General features: G+C 41.8%; 1 protein-coding gene across 7 annotated transcripts; it reads right to left on the bottom strand.

Moving 5' to 3' along the window:
* Positions 1 to 1,782: 1,782 nt before the first annotated feature.
* Positions 1,783 to 18,746, bottom strand: ikzf1 (IKAROS family zinc finger 1 (Ikaros)). Of its 7 annotated transcripts, none has more exons than XM_035173465.2 (8): positions 18,408 to 18,746; positions 14,041 to 14,094; positions 13,757 to 13,870; positions 8,640 to 8,909; positions 6,975 to 7,142; positions 5,225 to 5,350; positions 3,927 to 4,061; positions 1,783 to 3,497 (listed from the first exon to the last, which is right to left on the bottom strand). In XM_035173465.2, exons 1-8 carry the CDS (start codon positions 18,553 to 18,555, stop codon positions 2,794 to 2,796), a joined length of 1,719 nt encoding a protein of 572 aa, XP_035029356.1. In that variant the 5' UTR covers positions 18,556 to 18,746; the 3' UTR covers positions 1,783 to 2,793. The 7 variants fall into 7 exon arrangements, with proteins under 7 accessions (XP_035029356.1, XP_035029354.1, XP_035029359.1 ...); XM_035173463.2 differs by having other exon boundaries at positions 3,927 to 4,058; positions 18,408 to 18,571; XM_035173468.2 differs by having other exon boundaries at positions 13,952 to 14,094; positions 18,408 to 18,503.
* Positions 18,747 to 19,284: the final 538 nt, after the last annotated feature.

The raw sequence follows: 19,284 nt of genomic DNA on the forward strand, positions 1-19,284 counted from the left end.
CAAAGTAGGGAATCAAACACACTTATTTTTCTGGAAATGATCCCTTTGAGGGTTATACTATTTTCTATTATATTATCAGGGTTTGACTTGGCTAGTCAAGGTAGGGCTAATTCTATATAATCCACGGTACAGTTATCCGTATATGTGAGGGTCACAAGGTAAATATGAGATCATTGATGAGTAATACAAAAGGTAAAAAAAATTCTGCTACACAAGTTTTTTTAATTAAATTTTATTTATTTTCTTTAAAAAAACAACAACTGTGGCACAGAAGGTGGAGCAGGTCGTCCACTAACCAGAAGGTCGGAGGGTCAGTCCCTGGTTCCTCTATTCCACTTGCCGAAATACTGACCCCCAATCTGACCCTGTCATCAGTGCCGACAGTGTGTGAGTAATGTGTGAAAAAGAAAGTGCTGCACATAGACTCACTGTATGATTGTGTGTGAATAGATTAATAGCTAAACTGTACTCTAAAGAGTTTTAAGTGGTTATCAAGAAAAACACAATACACTGTAAATACAGACCATTATTTACATCTTTAGGCCTTTATTTTCATTTGTATCCACATACATCTGAAACATGAGGATGGACAGTAAGCTAACTACATACTGTCAATAGAAGCAATCAAATTTATCATTTAATTTACCACCTTTATCAGGAAAGCTGAGCCCATGTTGAGAAAACACTGGTACAGAGACCATATTCGTAAAGTGGATGTTAAATATTCTGTCATGGCCATTAAAGTAAAAAAGAGTGGTCAACATCTTGTTGGATCCTGTTGACATTACATTTGGATTTGGTCGAGTCTGATTCTCATGTAAGTCAGCTGGCTGAGAAGCAGAAGTGAGATCTGGGATCCTGGCAGGGCCAGAGTTGGTTGGCCACATTATCCCTCTCATGCAAATGCCCTCCCTCTGCATGTCAGGCCCCAGTCAAGCGTGGAGGGACACAGCGCTGGCCACAGCTGCTTCCCGTTTCTGCTAAATCACACAGCAGCCATCTGGAAGAGGCCGTCGCCACACAATGATGGCGAGCTCCTACATCGGCCCTGACCTGACGTCTCCAGACGGGCCTGGGCTTCTGCTCCAGTGGCTGATCCTCTCCGTCCCAGCTCTCTGCTGCTGCTGCTCCTCAGAGGACCAGCTGCACTCTTCAGGTCCTGGACACATGTCAGCAAGCTAGTGTGTGTGTGTGTGTGTGTGTGTGTGTGTGTGTGTGTGTGTGTGTGTGTGTGTGTGTGTGTGTGTGTGTGTGTGTGTGTGTGTGTGTGTGTGTGTGTGTGTAACCACACCCACAGCAATTATACAGTATGTGGGGAGGTGTTTACTCATTCATTCCCCTCTAACTGTACATTTTCTTTCAGTATGGTCAGTGTTGTTTCTTTCTATACACAGATGCCAGTCATTCCCTCTGTCTTGGCGCTCCCTTGACAGGCAGGACTGAGCCGCATGTTGAATGACATCCAACCTTAATTATTTTAGAAGGTTCGAGAGGGTGAGATAAAATCTCCATATGTCTGAAGAAGAAAAAAAATAAAACCGTAAAAGTCAAATAAACTGTTCCTTTAGCCATGGTCTAGTTAAGAAAACGATCCTATCAAAAACACATTTGCCAATATCTGTATATATGTACAATAAAGACATAATGACCCATACAGTTCAGCTACGATTAGTCCCTATTAATTAAAGTAACACTGTTAATTCTCATTCACCTGCTACAAAGTTTCTAAGCCATAAGTCCGCTTTCTAAATTCATTCACTGCAGAAAAAAAAACAACACTCATTGTGCATATATAAAATATCCTTTATTGATATTTTGCAAGCATAAAGATCCCTTGAAATGGTTCACTCTCATTATGCGAGTGAGACAATTCTTAGCTATCAGGTATAAAACAAAAAAGGGCCACGATAACATTTCCTCATGATAAAACCAAGAGGAGCGTCCAGCAGCAGTCATGTTTTCACCTCAAATACATTTAGTACAGTTGAACAGAAAAAGATGCAACTTTTAAAAAAAAAACTACCCTACAGACAAACAACAATCATTATAATAAATACAAAAACAGACAGGATGTGTCTAAATGTGATATAAATAATGTGTAAGCTGCTACAAATACCAGAACAGGTTGATACTTAAGAGGGAAACGTGAAGTTATCCACACTGATTGTTATGTTTTTAATTAAGTGGATTTGAATTCTGACGTTTAAGTTCCTCTAATGCAAACAGCTGAAGAATCTTCTACTGACATTTCAGACACATCACTAAATGAGTGCGTTAATGTATGGATGGAGTTCTTTACTATTTTAAGGAAAAAAAGTTGCTGCCTGGTTTTCCAAAAGAAAAGTCACATTTGTACATTTTATATTTTATACAACTGTAAAGAAATGATTTAAATTGTGTGTATGAAGCGGCACAGTACCTCAGCTGTGTCGTCTTCATTTTCTGTCGTTACAAAAGACAAATGAATAACAAGTCTTTCTTTTGAGCATGGTTTTTGAAAAGAAAATTAAGCAATATCTTTAATAATTGTATACATTTATCTGTGTTTAACATACATGCAAACTTCGTGTAAAAAAAAGAAAACCTTTCAGACAATAGCATTGTATTTTACATTTAGTTTTTCTATGCATTTGTTTCAGATGCATGTCTAAGAGTATGTGTGGCATTTTTCACTATGTACACTTGTACTATGTTTGTGTGTGTGTGTGTGTGTGTGTGTGTGTGTGTGTGTGTGTGTGTGTGTGTGTGTGTGTGTGTGTGTGTGTGTGTGTGTGTGTGTGTGTGTATCAGGGCTCAGTAGCGATGCTCCCCTCGCGTTATGTGAGAGGAGAACTCGTACCGGTCTTCGCTCCGGTGACCGCAGAGGTTGCACTCGAAGGGGTCTCTGAAGCCGTGGCAGCCCATGTGAATGGTGTACATGACATGATCCAGAAAGAGAACGCGGCAGTGTTCGCACCTGTACGCCCTCACCTGCTCCCCATCCGAGGTAACCACCTTGAAGCCCTCGGAGGCCATCTCCATGCTGGCGCGGAGGGCCTCGTACTGCCTCTGCTGCTCCTCCTTCACCAGAGGGAGCACGCCATTCCTCACCCCCGAAGTGATGTGATTGGTCAGGTAGATGAGGCCGGAAGTCGCCCTGCCTGGACGATCCTCGTTGTTGCTGTCGCTGTCGGTGGAGTCCTGGCCGCTGTGACTGGGCGAGCCGTCCTTCTCACTGGAGGCAGACTTGGAGTTGGAGAGCAGCAGCAGGTTCTCGGCCGCACTGTCTTTGGCAGACAGGTTGTGGCCCACGTGGGACTCGGCCAACGGCTTGTGAATGGGGTACAGGGAGCCGAGGCCAACGTCAGAAGAGGAGGCCGGAGAGGTCTGGACCAGAGGCCGCAGCGACTCGGCTCCCAGGTAGCTGATGGCACTGTTGATGGCCTGGTCGATGACATGGGGCTGAATGAGCTCGCCTGCTCCTCCATCGTAGGAGAGGTCGGACAGACGTTTATCACCTGAAGAGCCAGAGAGAGGAGCAATGTGAAGGTTAAACCTAAATGGCACACTCTCACTCTCACCTACACTCTGTGATTCCACTGTCTACACACTGTGTCTGTTCCTCTCTAGCTGAGTCTGAAAATAACTCACTTTTACTGTTTCTTAATGTCTCAATGTCTCTTATCCGTATTTTAAAAATGTATAACATCCACGATTAAACACTCAGGAAATATTGATACAATTCATAATCTAAAGGCAATCAAACAAATCACAGGCACATTCCTAATCAGGCTGAGCTGCAGAAATTTACTTTTTTTTCTCTAATACTGCATGCTGAGCCGAGGTGGCCTCTAACAAACACAAAACACACAACAGCTTCATCTATGCAGCTTTCAGAAGTAACATTGTATTTGTTTTAGACAAAGGAAGCAGATTTCAGCCCTTACCCACAAACTTCTGTGGCATAGTGCTCTTACGCTTAGCTACATTATTAGCTAGTCTGTCTAGCACCAGGGCTCTGTCAGATCCCATCTGGCTTAAGTCTTCCCTCTGCTCATTCTGGTTGCTTTCTTCCTTTACTACTGGAAAGCAAGACAGAGAGGTAGATTTCAGAGTCAATGTAATCTGAGGTCGTACGGTTTAAAGCGAAGAACTGGTGCCTGATAACACATGCCTGGTGATGCTAGTCTCACAGAGCACACTAATCTGACGCATTGGTTTGTAGATACAGTATCTGTTCATGCCTCACATACCAAGACACAATCCTGCACATTATGAGTCTCAAGTTGTCTATAGGGAGTTCATTTAATTCATGACTGCAGGGGATTATGTGGCAAATGGCAGCATGATGAAAGCGACGTAATTTAATTTGGTTGCATATTGTCACAGTCGAAATTGTGAAATGTACCTTTAAATGTCCAGCGTGTATGATTTAGGTGAAAGGGATCTATTGTCAAAATTTGTATGTAAAATAATCCTAGTGATGTTTTCATTAGTGTGTAATCACCTGTAATCGTCAATTGTACAAATTGTTGTTGTTGTTACCATAGAATGGGCCCTTATCATATTTACATCCGGAGCAGGTCCTCCGCCATTTTTTTTACAGTGTCCAAGCTGGACAAACTAAACACCTTTCGAGTTTTTATGGAAACTGAAGGCTACCACAGGTTCTCTTTCCTGTTTGGAATGGGAGTGTGAGGTGAGGGGTATTCAGCAGCAACATGCCACTTCACCACTAGATGTCACTAAATTCTACACACTGAACCTTTAAGACATTATGTGTTGCCTAGATACGAGAGACACAACATCATCAGACTGCGCATTGTGTTCTAAGTTAGTTGGGAAGCATGCCCTGCTTTGGACGGATGTGATACTGGACTCTTCCTCTCGTTCCAACTCATAACTGAATGTTTAGGTGACAACGGGAATCTGTTTGGTTCATGTTTGATAGATAGTCGGCTTCGTCAGGTTGAAGTGGATTTTAGCAATAAAAGACGAGCATTATGGAATCTATAGCTACGGTGTGTCTGTGACTTTTTGCCTGTTGCCATTTTCTCCACCCACATGCACCTAAACTGTTACAATATTCAAATGGGCATGACATGAAGTACACGAAGAGAACAACAATTTCACTTATTGAAGCAGTCTGAACATGGTACACATGCATAGAGAGCGCTGGGCTCAGGGTAAAGTAGGTCATCAGATTTGGGTGAAGTGCGAAGCGAGCGTCTCCCGAGGCACGAACCTGTGTAGATGCTGTTCTGCAGCCCCATGCACTGGAGGTAGTTGTGACAGCGCTCCTTGTGCTCCTCTAAAGAGCTGCGCTGCTTGTAGCTCCGCCCACAGTACGCACACTTGTGGGGTTTTCCAACTGCAACAAAAAGAAACAGTTTATCAGTGAACAGAGCAATGCAATTACTGCCAAGAAAATGATAATAAAAGATGTTTAATAAATGTATTTGGTAACTTTCTCTGCTCTTCTCATGTGCTCTGTCATGGTGATGTGCTGGATTTTAATACGTCCACTTTGATTAGAACAAATAGAAGAAGACCAACTGGGCTTGTCACACTGACAGTGGTCAGACAAAGAAAAGAGCACCACCTACGGGAAACCCAAGGAGAAGACCTGACAGCAGAACTCGCACTGATGATCCCTGGAAAGTCCAGTGGAAAAAACTGGGAGAACATGAACCTGTACTGAGGTCACTTCTTGTGTATTTTTGGGGGAATTCTGGAAGCAATTTGAGGGGATTTTACACTCTACAAATAAAAGCTTACATAGAGTGGGTATTTTATTAACAGATTCCTGTATAGAGTCAATTTAAATTGAACTACTTTTACATAATTAAGGGATTTACTTTTTCCCTGTGGAGCATTTACATTTTTCTTTTAAAATTATTATTATTATTATTATTATTATTATTATGGGGGTAATTTAATCTCTCTCTCTATAAATGAAAAGTTAAATAGATCAAATATATTCAATTATTATGAAGAAAATTACTCATGACTTCAGTCTGACTAAAACTGTGTCTACATCCCTGTGTATGAGTCACCACTACAGCATAGAGGTCTGTAACTGTCCAAAATAGTATAGACATTGTGTGTAATTTTCCTTTGAAAGATGTCCACATACATCATCCTTGTGTCATAAATACTCTTCAGCATGTATTCATCCACAGCTCATAAAAGTTACAGGAAAATGCACAGTTTACTGACAGTTGAATAACGTGTTAAAAACTACAGTACCTAACTGGTTTGGGACATGAATCATTTTTTTTATTTTTATGAACCTGTGTGTATGCGACCTGGTTTTAAATGTTCACACAGGAACCAAAGGAGTCATGGGGTAGGGAAGTCTCAGTCACGACAACTGGTTCTAGGTCTTTTTATGGGATTTGTTGACAATAACAAAAATAGGTCTATTAGCCTAACACTAATTAAATGATATGAATTATATTATTACCATATTTAATACCATATATCAAGTATAGCCTGAGAGCTCGCCAGAGTTTATAAGTTTTAATTGATTTATTTACCTTCCATGCAGCCTTTACTTTTCATTTCGTTCCATTTAATAGCAAGTGCATCTCAACTTGTGGAGACTTAAAAAGTGCATTGGACAAATAATTCAAAATACTCGTCTCGATACTTTTGATAAAAAATGTTGTGAGCATTGTTGTATTTTAATGAATTATAACCTGCATAATAAAATTATAAAATTGTGTCCAGTTGTAACGTTGCAGTTTAACCTTTCACTCTTCAGAGCAGGCTTTGCAAGCAAAACATTTCATTAACACATACTTCTGCAAAGCATTTGCAATAAAAGTGACACCATATCTACCCTGTCAACTTCCTCATGTACTATAGCCCTGAGCTGTCGCTGTGTGTACTGAAGAACATGTCATGCTTTCTGTAAAAACTTCCATCCACTGATACAACTATTACCATGAGTGCAGAAGTTTGCAGTGTGGGGGCGGCCTTTGCGTACTCACCCGAGTGGGTGCGTAAATGTCCGGTGAGGGCATCCCTCCTGCGACAGGCGTAGCTGCACAGGTGACATTTGAAGGGCTTCTCCCCTGAATGGAGCTTGATGTGGCGCAGCAGGTTACCCTTCTGGGTGAATGAGGCACCGCACTGGCTGCACTGGAAAGGGCGTTCTCCTGCGGGGAAGAACACAACAGACACACTGTACTGTAAAGAGGCCGATAACACACTTGTATGTTTTCAACAGCACCCATTTGTGTTTTTCACTTATGGCTTTTAAGGCTTTTCCTAATTGCACTGCTCTCCCTAATCTCACCATGTTTGATTCCTCATCTGACAACAATAACAACACAAATTATTGTTTCTATGTGGAGAAAAAGCAGGCTGCTACTGTGGGAATGCGGGGTCACTGCACTACGAGCATCCCGAGCTCCAGAACAAGCGGGATGATGGAGCGTCTCCGGGGCAGAGAGCGATCCAGCAGCCTGCAGGAGGGTTTCACAGCAGAGTGACACTCCATCTCTCCATGCTCCCCCTGCCCCGCCGACTTCTGGCGCTCTGATCGAACAAGAGCCTTTCAGACTCAGCCTGCCAGTTCCGTAATGCACCATTGCCTAGGTCAATTTGATCTGAAAATCTCATTTTTTACTCTTCTTCATCTCTAAAATAAGAGCGGCACATCACAATGCAAATTCAGCCTCATTTGAATAAAGCGAAGGAAACACTTTGTGTTGAGAGCCAGTCTTCCTGATCAGCGCTTCTGGAATAAACCAATATCCAGCCTCTCTGAGTGTTGTGGCATTCTGTGAGAAGGTTTTAATATGGCTTTTTTTTCAAAGGCCCCCCATAAAATAAGAGTCACCAGTGAAGCAGCAAAAATATATAAAAGAGGAAATTCATTAAAAATGCATTTCAGGAGCTAAGACTCACCACAGAATATTTTCTATTTAAATAGGAGGCACTTCATTATATCCTTTATTGTAGTTTCTTTTGCATTTACATTAGTCTGGTGTTCCTTTCTTCCATTTTGAGTTTCATTAGTTTCTAAAGCTTGACAGTTAAGTGCCTTTTTCAAAAATGTTCCCCACCACTGGTTTGGTTCCATTACAATAGAATATCAATTTTGAAATTTGAAAATACTTTTAATAGCCAGATAATTGTCACTTGGTGGAGATTCCATATAATTGCAGCAGATATCCTTTTCCTCATTTTTTTCGGACCAAGTTGTTCTCTGATACTTTATCGCACGATAATTTGACCAGTTGCTTGTCATGTGGTAATTTAGTCATTTAGATGAACAATAATGAAAAGTAATGTCACGCTCAAAGTCTATTTCACGCACGATAGGAGGGTGTACATGTATACAGCCAAATGCAGGCATGCCACCACAACTACGTTTAAGGGTGTCTGAAATCACAAGTACAGGCTCTGAAGTTATGACTATTTCTAATTATTATTGTGTAGGCAAAGAGAACACAAATCTACAGCAGACTTATATGTGCTGTTATATTGCTTGTAGGAATCAACTACTCTGAGATCTTTATTTTTGCCATTTAGAGTCTCAATCTATGGAGGAGCCATAGCAGACACCTTTCTAGCCCTCATCCAGCCTCTCATACTGACAGTGAACATGGGTGCAAAGGAAGGGCATGAAGTAGTGCAGGTTGGCTTACCAGTGTGGCTTCGCTTGTGCACCATCAACACATTGGGGCCAATGCAAACTATCCCGCAGATATCGCACTTGAGCTTCCCGTTGGGCAGCCGGATACCGCCGGCCGAGGAGAAGGCCTTGGCTTCGGGGCGCGGCTGTGAGCCGTTCAACTTCGCCCCGGAGGCATCGATCACGCGCAAGTCTTCCGCACACTCCTCCTCCTCCAGGCCATTCATGTCACAGGCCAGCCCATTCTCCTCATCACTGCGAGCCTCAACTTTAATGTTACAGACTGTAAAAGAGGGCAAGGGGGGGCCACGGTTTAGAATACGAGCATGCTTCTCTCATGATGTTACTTATTGAAGATGGGCAATTTGTCAGTGTGATGTTGATACTGTGGCATGAGAATAAACTACCTTAGTGATCATTTATAAAAATGCATGTGCTTTTACTTTACACTGTAAGTGTCCCTCTTTTGCTTTCGGTCGAGTATGGCTTCTCTTTCTCTTCTTTTTTACTTTTATGGTTACTATTGGTGTAACTTATTTTCTTTTCTTTCAATTTGTATCTTTTTTTTAACAATTTACCAGACCAATTTGTTTAAGCGATTTATTGAAATTCTCTTTGTCTCATTGTTTGGCATTTTATTTTGGTGAGAAACTTGTTTTTTGTTTTAAATCTCATCTATATTATCAATTACTTTTTAAAAAATATTTTGTAATATACTTGTGTAAGATTTATTTCAATGAATCACTTCCTGACTGACTCATTTTGTTGACTCTCCTGCTTCTTTCTAACAAAGCAGCACATATTTGATCAGGATACACCAGTGGAGAGCACGATCACTGTTTGAGGATGTCAGTGATGAGATGAAGAAACACACAGATCATCTCACACTATCACACTTTTGGTGAGGCGAATGACAGCAAGATAAACAGGAAACAGAGACACAGGAAATAGTGTGAAACTAGGGACGACAGCGGTGTGCATCAGAGCCACAGTGTGCGATGAACACACACACAAACAGAGAGAGACATGCCTGTATGGCCTTCACCACCTTGTTCATTTACAAGGTTTGTGATCTGTCTTACCTCTGACATTTGGAACTTTTAAGCGTACAGAAAGAAAATAAGAGTTGCACCATCTGTGAAACTAGAAAAAAAATCTATCATCTCTATTCTGGTGTTCCCGAAGTGATCAGAAAAAGAGAAGTGTCCTCTGCGTTAAACTACCAACTCCTTACTTTCCTACCAGAAAACCTTTCATTTCACAGAACTGACAGATCTCGCAAGTCCCAGAATGTGGTTGCATGTCATGGTGTGGTGGCCGACTGATTTCCCCATGCCACTAGCTCTGTTTGTACAACCGAAGAGGAAGAAGGGGAAATCATGAAATATAGGAATCTATGGAAAAGGGGAAGCTTCAGAAAGAGGGCCCTGTCAAACTGAAATACCAAGAATTATGGAGAAGTGACAGAAAGGGAAGCACGGGAAGGGAATTGTAAAACAGCCTGTAACTGAAACAGTTTTTTTTCTTTTGATAATTTTCACAGAGAGCCACAGGGAAACATAAATACCCTAATGCACAAAATGTTTCCCATAGAGAGCTGGAGCAAAATTTGAGAACTAACAACAAGCGATCACGAGAGTCACGTAATCCAATCATCTATCAACACGCAAGATTTTTCTTTTTTTCTATTGCAGGATAAACAATCTTCTCATCTGTTCAACTGTTGACACTTTTAGGACAACCTCTCTTGTCTTTTGCTGAGATGACATAAGACAAACACACATTGTGCACGCAGAGAGAAGGAAAGGCGTTACTGCAGGAAAACTAAATGCTACTTAGGTTCTGTTCAAATGCACAAGATGACGCAGAGGTATTTACAGAAGTGTGTAGGATATATTAACCGCAAACACTACATATGCATTCAATTACATTGCAATGAGGATGTAAGCAGAAATCTATGGGTTAACAAAAGACTGGTTTTACATAATAACAGTAACAATGGTGGTTCTTAACTGTTTATGTCAGTTGTGCCCCCTCTGCTTCTGCTTACTTTAACTATTTATCAAAAGACTAAATCTTTCAACCTCTCTACTCGCTCGTTAGCTTCATCACTTTTTAAAAGGTGATGTTAGGTGAGTCAATATGAAGATTATGTTTCCTATTAATACGTCATTGCCTTATTTTTTTCAAAATCATCGAATTGCCACAATTTTCTGGATAACTTAACTACTTTTCTTATGTCAACGGGGAGTTGTCAAATTATGTTAATCAATAAAAAGGTTTATTCATACTATTGCCTTCCTCAGTACACCAAGAGGTATTTCTCTGTACAAGTGCAGCCACTGATCCAGAGAAAATTCAACAACAAATAAAACCGTAAAGCAATGCATCATCTGCACAGAGCATTTTGTACATTTTCACAGATTTAAGGAAAATGAATAGTTGGATCAATGCACCAAAAACTTTTTTTTCTTATCTGCAAAGGTCAGTTCCTTAAAATTCTAACACAGCAGCGAGGCTCTCAGGTTATCAGACTGCAAAAGCAGACAGAATGGAACCATGTTCCTGCTTCTCATGGATATGGGGAAGTTGTGACTAAATTGGGAGAAGGAAGAAGGCTTTTTACTTTATATCATGTTTGTCACGGTCACACATCCTGATTAGCTCTTTTTGGGAAGCAACTGTCAGAACACACTGTCGACAAACAAAGCAGGTCACAAAAACAATGTTATAACCTGGAGTCGATCTGATTCTCAGATTACAGGTAACTGTAACTGAAAATGAAACAGCAAGGACAAATACTGAAGTGACAAATGAATATGTATGTAAAATGCCAAAATAGCGGTGAAGCCTGTTTGGCATACAAAAAGACATGGTCAAACTATTCTGACAGAGATCAATGATAAATACAAAGTACGATAACAAGTGCGTTAGTTCTGCAACATGGAGACACAGGGAGTCTGCAGGAGGTTCCTGTTACTGACTTATGCTGCTCTCACTGCCTGAAAATAACCCTGTGTGCAAGGTAGTGGAACCGCATGTGTTAAACCATGCCAGCAACACACAACACGACTTGCAGGAACACCAAAAACAGACTGCTTTTCCCCTCACACTTTTCTTTTTTTAAACACTCGTCTCCATGTTTTCGGGAACTAGAGGGCTCAGTCTCATTCACTGAAAGTGAAATCATTTCACTGGACTTTGTGAAGATCATCTTATTTATTTCAGTTATAGCTGAGTAAGAAAAATTAAATATAGTGAGCCTTTAAAAATTTGACAACAAAATAGATTTTAACGTTGACGTTTAAACCTTATACTTGAAATATTGTGAATGTATAGCAATAATAGCACTGCCAAACTGCTGCAAATACTTATTTGCAACAGGAAAGAACATGGGTTTTGAGGTTTTGAGCATAACTTGAGGTCCTATGTCCCACTTACAGACCCCTGCTTTTTTGCCTTTTTCATTACAGAGAACTGAGCAGCACATGATCCTGAGTGATAATTATAACACATTCAGGCTTTTATCACAGAGGCAGCGATGCATAGATCACCAGATACTTGCACTTCCCTTCTTTCGCTCTTCGGGCTTTTTCTCTGTCCCTATATAGAGACGTGTTCACACACACATACCCACGCAAAGTAATGATACTGAATCAGGATTGAACAGAAAGTCACGTATAGAGTCCGATGTCCACGCTGACAGCTGTGTCCTCGTCACTGTCTTTACATGGCGTAAATGAAAGTTAAATGTTTAAATCATCTGAAGGCTCTATTTCTTGTTTTATCCAGATTGTACTAAACGTCCATCAGTCGACTGAGATGAGACGGGCACAGACATATAAAACATGGCTCTACAAAGCAATGCGTAACACAAATGAACACGGTCACGATCATTTAGATGCCATCACAACAATTGTTCTGATGTATTCTGAGATTCCTGCATGACAATTCAGCTGCTTCAGACGAAGCACATTTGTGAGTTAAGTGTGTGTGTGTGTGTGTGTGTGCAGGTGTGTGACCTATGTGGTGTAGCGATGCGCTTTTCTGTCTCGAGCTTGGCCCTGTTCCTGAACTCTTTATCTCCATGAGTGTTGAAACTGTCTGATGGCAATGTTCTTCTTCTTTGGAAACTCTTACACATCCTATTTCAGTTTCCTCTCCTACTTTATTTTTGACTCTGTGCCTCTAATCTTTGCCGTTATCTGGAAAGGTAGAAAAACACTCATAGGGTGTCGAAATTTCAGCTGTCATGCTAGATTTTTTTCTGCGATCGGGTAAAACTATTTATCATGATGAAAATAAAATATTCAAGCCACATTTTGATGGTCCTGAGATATTTTTTTTTGTGCCAATTTTACATCTGTTACTGCCTCAATACATTTGGCAAATTCCTCCATCTGAGTGCATCTTTAACGCTGACCGTGACCGTCCCTTATATTCTGGACATTCCTTTAACTTATGAATGCACTTTGAACATAGTTAAGAATTTCATGAATAAACATGAATATTAAGCAAAATAATAATACTTGTTTGTCCTGTGAATGTTAAGTCTGACTAGCTTTTCACATTTTCTCCACAAACCACCCACATCAGCAGGCAGGAGATAAATATACACCAGCGCTGTGGTTCCCTCTTGAAAGCCTCCTCCTTATTTTCACCATGATATTCCCTGGCTTGATGTTCACAAACTCAAATCAAGGCCACATTAGCTATTCCTTAAGATTCGGCTTATTAATGACACACCATGGATCAAAGAGTTTTTTTTTTTCCTTTTTACCTTTTCTGCCAATGACCTAAATGTGTCTCTTTGCAGCTTTAAATTAATTTTCCCAGGGATTTGGAATGGATGGGCATGAGATTAAGTTATAAAAACATCTTTATGCTTTTTATGCTTTTGATATTACTGATGTTCCTCTCATGTAAGCGTTTTACTCTGATTTGGATGCTTTGGGAATGAATACATCACAGCTGGGAAAGGCCCTGCTGTGGGTTTTTTACTCATTTTATTGCTGCTTCATGGGTTACACTCCACTTAATGTGGCAATCTCACACTCGAAATTAACACGAGCACCGGGGATGTTCTGAGTGGCTGTGGGTGAATTTGAAGAGATGTTGCCGTGCACGTACCTTTGTCCCCTCTGTTGTTCTGCTGGTGGGCGGAGCCGGCTGACAGGTCCTCTGGGACGGCCATCGGCTCCTCTGCCTCCTCGGACGCTTCGGTGGGAGGGGGGCTGTCCCTGCCTGGGGAGACACACACCAGCAAACACCCATCACTCACCGCGCAACCCCTCAATGTGTTTCATTCACGAGAAGCAAAATTACCTCCAGGTGGGTGTGCGAGCCTGTTTGTGGGCCTATTGTATCTACTTTCTGCGCTCAATGGCTCAATCATGCAGTAGGTAGTCTTTTACCTGGCATCTGGGCCAATTCCTGGGCCTCCTCTGTCTCCATGCGGTGCAGGTACTCTAATGGGAGAGAGAGAGAGATGTATTTGTGTGTAAGTTTAATCAAGTGCAGGCTGAGGAAACAACATTATAAAAAGCCAGAGTGGAGTAAAAGGTGCACTTCTCGGCATGACTCCGTCACCTCAGTGAGATCACTCTTGTCACAGCCGCAGACGCACCACTGTCCCCCACATTACATTACAAAGAATCACAGACATTTTCATTACGAGCCTGACAGTGAGCCTGAGCCTGGAAAGTGGCTCGGCTCCAGCTGATGGGGCCCACTGGTAGCGTGACTTCGCCGGGAATGAGCTTTCAGACCACATTTGTTATTTATTGTTAATTTCCTGCCACGTAATCATCCAAAAATGCAAACTGACTGCCGCAAAATTAAGCAGAAAATTAACTGGCCCCCAGGTCACCGAGGATGCGGGTGTTCGCCGTGCCCAGCTGATCGGCGCTCGTGTTCTCTCTAATTTACTGAGCATGCATCGCTGAGCCCGCGGCCTGAGCACAGATGCATGCAAGTCACAATGAGAAAAAGAGGGAGGGAGAGAAAGTGAGAGGAGAAGGAGAAGAAGAAGAAGAAGAAGAAGAAGAGGAGAAGGAGGAGACAGCAACATGATAGATATAGCGGCGGAGAAGTAGATGGCGACGGGAGGGCAAGAGTCAGAAGAGCAAATGCAACAGGAAGGTGCAGAGAAAAGAAAAGATACAGAAAGCAGGCCAAAGGACAGAGAACTTCTCTTTATTTATTAATCTTTTTAGCAAGACCAGGCAGTTGAGTCCAGAAGCAAACCTCCGGCCAGGGCTGAATATCTGAGGAGTCACCAGCGCTCGTGGCCCCATTAATAATGGATGGCCCTCAAGCCTGCAGCAGATGGGCCCGACAGCCTCAGCCCCAGCTCCGCCACTTCAAGAAGCCCTTGGTGGGGCCGCTGCCCGGTCCAAGCAGCCACACAGGGAGAAGTGAAGCTCCCGAAAATAGCGAAACAAGCCCAAGGGAGAAGGGGAACCTAGGCCTTCCTGTTTTACTGACAGATGGCTCCACACATTTGGAACAAATAGTGGGAAGCGACCAGGCCGCTCTGTCGCAACGCACCATATTCTGCGGAGTCAAGTCAGGAGCTCCTGCAGACACCCAGGACACAAGTGTGAGGGAGGGGGGCAAAGGTCACTGGTGCAGATGAATTGTTCAGCACAACACAGGGGTGTTGCGTGTTTCTCTGCCGAGCTCCGACTCCGCAGGAGCAGCTTCTTCAGCATCTGGAGTTTGGAGGTCGGGTAAAGAGGGAGGTGTATTCTCATGTGCCCTTTTTTCTGGGCAGATGGTGCGATGGGAAACACGGATGTGTTGGTGGGGGGGCTTCGACAGAAAGAAAAAAAAAAGAGAGTCCCTACTTTCAGCCACAACCTACTTGCGTAGGCATGTGGAAAGTAAGGTGCACGTGGAATATTCAGGAAGTAGCTATTTTGTTTGAGAAAGTGAGACTATTTTCAAACGGCTTTTATTTTCTACATGTTTCACGCATATTTCTGTCACAAAAAACTCTATAGTTGTATTGTATTGTAGTATAGTTGTCTATTGTACCTCAGTTTAAAGTTTTACTTTTTAATCAATGAAAACTTTACTTTTTTTACTTTTTGTTTTATATAGTGTAGTTAAAATGTTTGATGTATTGATTCAACAAATCAGTCATGACCTTTTTTTTTCGTTTGTGTAGTAGGATCAAACTGAAATGATAAAAACAGCAGGATTTTCAGCATGTGTGTGTGTGTGTGAACTGTGGGCAGGTGGAACCTTTCAGTCGCTTAAAATGAAGCCACAGAAAAGACTTGAGACACAGAGTGCAGGGGGGACTGGAAAAGTTTTGGTCTGAGTACATCGAGTGAAGGAGAGGCAGGAAGAGGCTTGTGGGTTGACAGAATTCTCGGTCCTCCTCCTGTGTGCGTGCGTATGTGTGTGTGTGTTTCGTGTATCATGGTGGTGTGTTGAAGGGGGGGTTAGGGTTAGAGGCGTCTGCTCATAGTGAGGTGCAAAAGCTACACCAGGGAGCAGGGTGGAGATGAGAAACAACGAAACCGTTAACAGATACCGAGGACCACACCAGTGAAGACATGGTACTCTGGAAGAGGCTCAAACAGTGGTGTGTACGTATACATTAGTATGCACAGTGTAAAAGAGACACATTTAGAAATAAAATTAAAAAAGACGGAAAGATGTAAAAAACATTACTTAAAATATATTTCTCATTTTTTTATAAATCTTTTTATAAATTTTTATAATAATATTCATGCAATAGGACATCATTTGATAATTTCAACAAAAGTAACAAAAGTAATGTGTTACTTTTATGGGACTGATTTATTTTTTGAAATAAAAAATAAAAGAGTGAGTTAAGACCAAGGAGAATATTTTTGTACGCTTCTGCTTACAAAATCTAAACCTTGCTATTAATAGATAACATGATATAGCATGACATATATAATATTCATTATAGGTTTTTTTTCAGGGGCATGTCTATGAGTGAGTGTGTGTGTAATAACCTGAGACATCATTCTTATTTGTATTACTTGTATACTTTACTAAAGGTTTCCACTGTAGGCAGAAACTAATCAGACTGAAAGATGTGTTTCATGAGGAGTAATGAAGTTATGGGCCTCTTCTTATCAACCTTTAGGAAAAGAGATCATCCTACACTGCACAGTGCGCGACACGGTCACCTTTGTTCCTATAAGCACATGAAGATTCTCATCAGTAATTCATGAAATGTATGGGTGTAAGTGGGTAGATATAGTGTTAGCGGATGTGTTCTGGGAGCTCATCGATGGGGGTGAGGGGAGAGTTGAGGTGCTGAGGAGAAGTTTCCTTCATTTGCATCTGACACACTTCACTACTCTGCTATTCAGACAACAATCATTTTAATAACTGCCTGTCTTCCTCTGCCCCCCTCCTGCTTCTGTGTCTGCTGACAAGAAAGATAATGGATCCGCAGACAGATTTGCCCCTCTCTCTCTCTGAGCTGTGAAAAAGTGCAGGTGCCGGGGTTCATTTCCAACTTTTCAATAGACTCTCTGTCCAAGTGTTAGGTTTTATTAAATGTTTGCATTCAAGTCGGATTGTGGTAAAAAGCCCTTAAATGTTTCAACTCAACAAAGGAAACTGCATTTTACTTAAATGTGAACTGCAAATCCATCCATACTTACAAAAAAATGACAGATAACATTGAATTAATGTGTCTTGTATAAAAGATTAAAATGGCAATCCAATGATTTACCTCATACAAATTGTAAAAAAGTAAATGAACTCCTTATGTAATAAATATTTAAGATAAATTGAAGTCTAAAATATTTTCTAAAGAGGTTTGACTTCTTCAGAACCAGAAAAAAAATGATTTCCTCATTAGTTTTTCTGTGAATCTTTCGTGGCTTGTTTTTTTCTGGGCGTTGAAGAACAACTTTCTTCCTCAGTGTAAAAAACTTTCATCAGTCCTGCCTACATGTGTGTGTTTCTCTCTCTCCTTCACACACACGTTTAACAACTCAGACTGTGTGGATGGAGCAAGTGAATACAAAGACTAAAGCGATGAGAAATGATCAGATTTGTCGATTATTGATTTATTTTATAGACATAAGAAGCTGCGTTAGTCGGTGCGTACTGATTTCCTGTTTGAGCGGCGCCAAAATATTTTCACATTCGCTTTACCATATTTTTATTCTCGTCAAATGTACATTTTAATACAAGTTTTATTCTCAAAATACATCTTTTAGGACTTTACTGAGCTCCAGATAGAGACCGCGTGAAGTTTAGTGCGCACATCTGTTGCAACAGGTGCTATAAATAACAGGAGTGTAAAATGTATTAAAACAGGTTTAAATTACAACGAAATGCGCAGATAATTATTAGGAAATTCTGAAATTACATTAGCAGTTTTTGTATAAATCAAAATCATTGTGAAATAATTTATCCGCATGTTCCCAAAAGAAAATTACGCAAGGGAAATAGGGAACATTCCTTTATTGCTCTCGAACATTTGGCTCTACAGGAACACATTATGATTTCAAAATGACATATTTCTAGTCATTTGATAAAAAAACAGAACACAAAGTGGATAATTAATCACTGACATGTCGTGCGCCAGAGGAGAATTACGCGCAGCAAACGGGATCTGATGCTGAAGCTGCACCTGCACCGAAACTAATGGAGAGGTTTTTTTTTTCCTTCAGGCGCAAACGACTCCTTAAGACTAGAGACCAAGCTGTGTGAGTTCAGAGCTCCTGAGAGTCTGCGAGGTCAGTGTGGAGCAGAAGAGGAGCGGTGGAGGTCACTTTACCTGCTATTCCTTGAGTTTGCAGTATGAAGTTCTTCCAACTCTCCCCGGCTCCATGTGCAGAAGGTCGCAGCGCCGCCGCGGCCCCATGGAGCTGCGCCCGGAGTCCCTCCCCTCCTCTCCACTGCACTTCCTCGTTCCAGCCCAACATGACTTCACGCCTCTGAGCTCTGCTGAGGCATTTTGCTCGCTTTTATCCACAGGGCCGAGTCTGCAGACTCCGCGCAGAGCCCCTGGCACCCCGCTTTGTGCCGTGCCAATAAAAAGCTGACACCCAGTAGACCATCACTGGCAGCCATGCATGAGATGGGATGAGGCGCGCGAGGAGAGTGGACCGTTCATTGTTTATTTATTTCGTTCACACTGAGGAAGCTGATTGGGGGGGGGGGTTGGGGGGGTTGGTGGGGGTCCTCACTTGCATATTGGACACCCCCCCCCCCCCTTCCACTGTCACCTGTTCTGGCACGCTGAAGCAGTCCATGAAATTAACACAACTGTTTTTTTCTTTCCCATATAATGAGTTTTTTCCCCCCAATGTGTGGTCTTTCATGCATCAGACTTTCTCCCCTCAGTGTCAGAGCCCCCTGTCCCACCTCATCACATCAGCAGGTGTCCACCATCAGGAGTGGTGTCGGAGCACATTGTTTCCTTTTCAACATTTTACTCTGCGCTACTTGCTCTTTTAAGATGCATGTAAACGGAGTGCCTCTTCCCTCACTCCCAGCGGCTCAGTCCTGCGGATGATCATCGTGAAGATGTACATTCTTTTTTCACTCCTCCACAAACCAACACTATGCCACTGATTCTGTGAGTCCAAACCCATCGGAGATATTTTTGCTTCAGAGGCTTCTATATAAGAGCTCCATTTAGTCATTCCTTG

The sequence above is a fragment of the Hippoglossus stenolepis genome, chromosome 12, assembly GCF_022539355.2.
Source record: "Hippoglossus stenolepis isolate QCI-W04-F060 chromosome 12, HSTE1.2, whole genome shotgun sequence".
NCBI classification, from domain to species: Eukaryota; Metazoa; Chordata; class Actinopteri; order Pleuronectiformes; family Pleuronectidae; genus Hippoglossus; species Hippoglossus stenolepis.